General features: G+C 31.1%; 1 protein-coding gene across 6 annotated transcripts in view; it reads right to left on the reverse strand.

Moving 5' to 3' along the window:
- Positions 1-1,213: 1,213 nt before the first annotated feature.
- Positions 1,214-6,026, reverse strand: part of LOC108741331 (tyrosine-protein kinase Btk29A) — a 55,469-nt gene continuing 50,656 nt past the window's right edge. For all 6 annotated transcript variants that reach the window (XM_025975542.1, XM_025975543.1, XM_025975544.1 and 3 more), the window contains 9 exons: positions 5,901-5,965; positions 5,367-5,432; positions 5,171-5,299; positions 4,630-4,823; positions 4,382-4,553; positions 4,151-4,319; positions 3,770-4,007; positions 3,556-3,689; positions 1,214-3,042 (listed from right to left, as the gene is read on the reverse strand). In XM_025975542.1, the coding sequence (XP_025831327.1) occupies positions 2,941-3,042; positions 3,556-3,689; positions 3,770-4,007; positions 4,151-4,319; positions 4,382-4,553; positions 4,630-4,823; positions 5,171-5,299; positions 5,367-5,432; positions 5,901-5,965 (1,269 nt within the window). In that variant the 3' untranslated portion in view covers positions 1,214-2,940. The remainder of the gene's footprint in view (positions 3,043-3,555; positions 3,690-3,769; positions 4,008-4,150; positions 4,320-4,381; positions 4,554-4,629; positions 4,824-5,170; positions 5,300-5,366; positions 5,433-5,900; positions 5,966-6,026) is intronic.

Genomic DNA, 6,026 nt, shown 5'->3' on the forward strand with positions numbered 1-6,026 from the left:
AGAATGAGAATTTTAAGAACTCACTAGTAACTCCACTAATTGAAAACAGGATGATCATAAAATCTGGAAGTTCTCAAGTGTAGATATGAAATCTGCATCAACATGCGTAGGAAATTTAATTCCTTACATGCTTTTACTGTAAAATTTACGTACTTAATTGATTGGTTGCGATAATTAATGATTAAAAAATTACAGTACTTACCTAAGCTCAAGACATCTCATTTCGTTTAAAAATAACAAGTAAATAAAAAGTTTCACTAACCTGTCTGTGAGTTAATTTAGAATAAACATATAAATAACTGAGATGATAGATTATATCTAAAAGTTTGAATGCGTTTCAATTACCTATCTATAGAACAGTGTACATAATATAAAATGCAAACTATTAGCAAATTTTTGAAAATGTAATACATATTTTCTTTTCTTCATATTCAACCACCATTTTTCTGTATTGGTGAATGTAAAAATATATGAGGTATGTTTAGACTCATAATTGTTATAGAATATACAACGGAACCTTGATAAATGAAGTTTTTCTACTTTCTAATTAAATAATACCTACAATAATTACTGATTAACGTACGTATTAAAAAACTTTGTTTACTTAGCGTTTTATTTTTGACTTGAATGTATTTTTTCTAACAACTTTTCATCGTCAAAAAAGTCATCTTTCATTAAGACTGATTACGTATATCAGAATTATGATTCGGACTGAAGGGCCGTGGTGGTGTAAATGAACTGTTAGGTCAAGACGTTTCGCCGACAGCTGCCGTTGACATCTTCAGTGGAAGAAGGTTATATTGAGTCGCTGCAGGATCAGTATAACCATCGCTCACATTAACAATGCAGGACCACTGAAAATGTCACTTACAGTTGTCGACGAACCTTCATTTAGACTAAGACCTTTCAGCCCAAATCATAATTCTGCCATGGATTCTGGCCATATTCTTACACTGACTGCATAGTCATTGCGGAAGCGGTTTCCACGCTTAATCATAGCTTTGATTACAGAGAAAACCCTTTCTACAATGGTATTTGATTCGAACACGCAAAAACAATCGATAACTATTTTCTTTAAATTATCATATGACAAACACCGACCGTTGCACCGCGCAAGCGATGCGCGGTGAATCGGTCCGGCGTATGAATTTTTTTAGATAATGTTTGTAATCATCATTCGTTAAATATTTTTTTTCAATAAAACATTCTTATTTTTTAAATGTATACACAAAAGTTTCTAACGTTACATTCATGCTAATATTTAGTACAAAAACATTTTGGATCCCTGTATGACAACGGTGGAAAATTTTCTGCCTCATTTAGAACTACCAGTTTTCAACATTTAAATATTTATTTGCTACTCATTTGTGAGATTTCCATTCATTAACTATGCACTACAAAAAATAATTTTCTAATTTACAGTGCTGAGTTATTCAGCACGCCTAAATACATGTACAGGGTGATTTAAATTTGTGAAAAAAAAAAAATGTGGACTACAAAGTACCAATAAAAATTATATATTTAAAACTGACCTTACAAGATCTTCACCCTCACTATTAAAATAAACGCCTTTAATATCTTTTTTGAAGAAAATGGTAAGTATTTCTCATAATAATAAAGATTTTAATGTCACATCGTAAAAATGAATCACCTTGTATTAAATAAAACTAAAATATCACAAAACTACGATTAAAATATCACTTTTTATAATCTAGATGAGAATAAGTTATTTACACTACCAATAGTCAATTTAAAGAAATCATTTAAAAATTAAAGGATTTTAAAGATATCCGTTTATTTGTAAATGTCTTTCTTAAATAAATAAATATAGAAATAAGCACTGCAACTAACGATTAATCGTTACTTATTTCATTGAAGTTAAACGTTAAATGCACTATTTTTTAACGAAATTACTTTCGTCGTAAATCAATTATTATGAAAGCTATTAAAAAATGAGTCTTAATCGTTATTCCCAAATTAATTGGAAATCTTTCGGCTGTAAATGACAAAACTACATTATTATGTTTTCTGTTCCATTGTAAGGCTTTTTTTAAGGGTTAATAATTACCAGGTAAATTCTTCAGGGGAATATGGAGAATCGATAAGGTTCGTTAATAATACGCTATTGTTTCACGCAACTATCACAACCTATAATGTTGCTTCACCAAGTTATCATAATTACAAATACCAAAAGTATTAAAACTATATAAGTCAGTTCAAATTCCTGCAGTCTTCTTCATATTGGATTTTAAGCAAGTTTGGTCTAAATTTGTATTTTAGCGTTGAAAAAAGATTATCTTACTTTTTATTTATGTTATGGACATGAAAAATTAATTAGACAAAAGTGCTATTTAAAACTCGCCTTAAATTTTATGGCGGTTGCAGTCATCAACACTTTATTTTATTGTGTTCCCACATTATTAAAATCAGTCGTTTTTATTGAAATGTATATCAAATATGTACGATAACGTAAAATTATCATAAAACTCGAAAGTTTCAGTTAATTAAACTTACACTGAATTAAATTTTTATATCCTTATAAATTCAATAATTGCCTTTTTTGTCTTAATCTTCCATTCTTTGATACTCTATATCTATAAAGGACTTGCATGTTTGCAGACTGATCCAAATTTACATTTTACTACATTTTCACTACTTCGAGCCTAATTGTTGACTTCAGGAAAAATTGTAAGTTTTCAGACAAACGGAATTTGAATCATGCTGCATTTACGTCTGCTAGCGTGGCAGTGGTTATCAGCGCGATTAACGAGCGTATTGGTGACTTTTTTACACTTTCGTGTTTTTCGTCACTTTTTTCAAAGTGTTTCTACGCAAAGTATCGCAAATATTTATCACGGCCTGCTCGTAATTGCTACATGTATCGCAATTGGACGCCGATGACGACGTACAGCCGTCAGTTGCGCAGAGCATATGGGCCAGTCAATCGACCAGTAGACCTTGAGCTACACTAATAAGTTGTTCCTTTAGAACCCTGAATGAGGGTCGATTTTCGGGAACTGGACTCCAACACTTCCGCATGATCTAAAACGAATATAAATGAAAATGATAATCTAAGAACAATCGATTGTGAATTGAAGTGTGAAATATTAATTTCCATAAAGATTTTAAACTCAGTTTTTTTTTAATACAATACGGCAAGGATGTGACTTTATCAAATAAATTTGTGAAAGTTTAAAGGTCGTTTCATTCTAAGTCATTATAATAATCTTAAACATGAGGAAAAGAAACAAATCTTAATCCTGATTAATATTAATAAACCACAAGAGATGTGATGATGAAATAAATAAAATTGCATTTAAAATAAAAAATAAACCAAACAAATTCATAAAAGTATAAAAAAATAACCTTTTATATTTAATATTTGTAAGGTAACATGACTTAATTCAGAAGTGAAAATAACTTAATTAAAAAGACAGTCTGTATTACCAATATATTATACTCTTTTACCTTAAGGTCGTGAAGGGACATGCTGTACACATATCGATAGGAAAAACAATAAAAATCATTATGTATGCGACTCTTACTATTACTTACATCATATACTTCCTTGTAACAGTTCTTAGGTCTTTCTAAAATCAGGCCTTTCTGGACCCTTTCTACGACTTCGGCATTTTTTAGTCTGCCATAAGGCATTTTCCCACAAGTGAAGACCTCCCACATAAGCACCCCTGTTGAACAAAAAAAGTAATTAAAACATCAATAAATTATCTATTGAAAGTGTATTTATTTTGTTGTATTATAATCTTACCGTACGCCCAAATGTCCGATTTGGATGAGAACCTGGTATAATTGAGCACTTCGGGGGGAGCCCATTTGATCGGAAATTTACTTCCGCCGGATGAAGTGTATTGATCGTCGAGAACGTACCTTGCCAGACCGAAATCCGCCACTTTAACAGTATTTTCCGAACCCACCAAACAATTTCTTGCCGCTAAATCTCGGTGGATATAATTGTGCCTTTCCAAATAAGCCATTCCTTTGCATACCTAGAAGAAAAATCATTTTGTTCTTAAAAGAACCTTTTTAATGGTTTGCTTATTTATTTTAAAAGGAAAGTATCTTCACTAATATGCTATAACTTTCAAAGAAGATGTAAGATAGCGTCAAATCTAAATCAGTCTATTTTTACCTGTATGCACATGTCCAAAAGCAAACCCTGGTTACTAACAAGTGATTGTTCATGTCTACGTAAATAATTCAGTAACGAGCCATGCCGCATATATTCCGTGACAATAAATATAGGTCGATTTTTACTGCATACGCCGTAAAGTTGCACAAGGTTCGTATGTTGTAATTTTCTGAATGCAAAAAAAAATTGATGAAGAAAATCATGAAAAGTTAAAATATAAAATTTCCTTACGTCATAACTTTGGCTTCTTCTATAAAATCATCTTCCGACATGGTACCCTCTTTCATCATTTTAACAGCTACATCTATCGAGCCTCTCCATTTTCCTCTTCTTACAACACCAAACTGGCCAGATCCTAGTTCTTCTAATAGCATAAGCTCCTGGGGATCGATCTCCCATTTATCTAGAAGAGAAAAAAATTAATTAAATACCACGCCTGGAACCAAGTATCTTGCAGTTAAACTTCAAATTAAATTTACCATGACTAAGTCCTGCAGTGGCAGGAACTGATCTATCACAGGGACTCGCTTTTAATCTAGACGCTAAACCTCCACTATTGTGTCGATGGTAATTAATGAGATCTGGGATACTTGCACAGCAATGCTTTTCAGACAAATAATACTCTCCCTTCGAATTCTGTTTAATATGGTAGTGTTTGACGTGGGGATGGGGACTAAAAATTAAACAATGGTAATGAAAAATCAAACTGCATTAATCTACTTAATTCATAAACAAGAAAAAACGACCTTCTCATTATTTACAAAACAACCGCTTAAGTAATAATGTCAGTCAGAATACACACTTAAGTGATGTTAACCTGGAGTAATGAGGGGTACCTACATTAGGTTACTGTTACCAAATAGTTGGGAATTAAGGATGTTCTAGTATTCGAGAAATGTGACGATTTGTTTAAAATAGACAGAAGTGAAGGGGTGTGTTTACCTAGTCTTCGGAACGATGACATTTTGTGATACATATACGAGAGAGTGCGAATGAAATTACTGTTGTTTTTCGACTTACTTTTTAGTGTATAAAGATAATGTGTACAGCCCTTTCGTAGAAGAATTTCGAACAACAAAACAGCCCTCTTTATCTTCTTGCTTCAGCAAAGATTCTGACCTTTGTCGAGACATGTCATTAACATACCAACTACAAAATTGAAAGTAAAATATTAATTTAGCGGTTTTACACCCATAAGAAAACGGTGACTACTTACTCATACTGCTGTAGACCCAGTAATTCTTTTTCTTTCACATAATTACTGGGTATAAAGCCAATATTTCTGCAGAAAAAGAAAGAACTATCAAAACACAGTGGATGAAGCATAATGATGAAATATGTAATTTAGATAGTACATTTAGTAGATACAGAAATTTGTTAAAGCATGTTTGTTATGTATGATTAAGATAAGAGATAAAAATTGATACATTTAACTATTTTCTAACGCCTTATGTACATATGAATTGTAGATAAGCATATTACACTGAAATAAAAAAAAAATAAGAAAAATAAAGGATACTTAATGTGAAAGACATTTAAATACTTTAAAAAAGATTTCCAGTAAAAATTATGTGAAAATATTGTCGAACCTCAACGAAAGTTACCACAGCTATTATATTTATAAACTATAAAAAATAATCAAAAAAGAAACATTATTGATAATTAGAAGTTCTTTAATTTTTAATGTTGGAAAATGTAAAATGTCCTACGTATATACATAGTGTTTAAAAAATTAAAAATGTATACATACCCCTGAGCATCTCTCACTTTCCACCAGTGTTCTTGACTGTCATCTATAACTTCATATTCTGCATTCTAAGAAAGTAAATAAATTATCAAAAAAAATATTACATTCTAAAACCTAATAATTTAATAA

The sequence above is a fragment of the Agrilus planipennis genome, unplaced genomic scaffold (assembly GCF_000699045.2).
Source record: "Agrilus planipennis isolate EAB-ADULT unplaced genomic scaffold, Apla_2.0 scaffold269, whole genome shotgun sequence".
NCBI lineage: Eukaryota > Metazoa > Arthropoda > Insecta > Coleoptera > Buprestidae > Agrilus > Agrilus planipennis.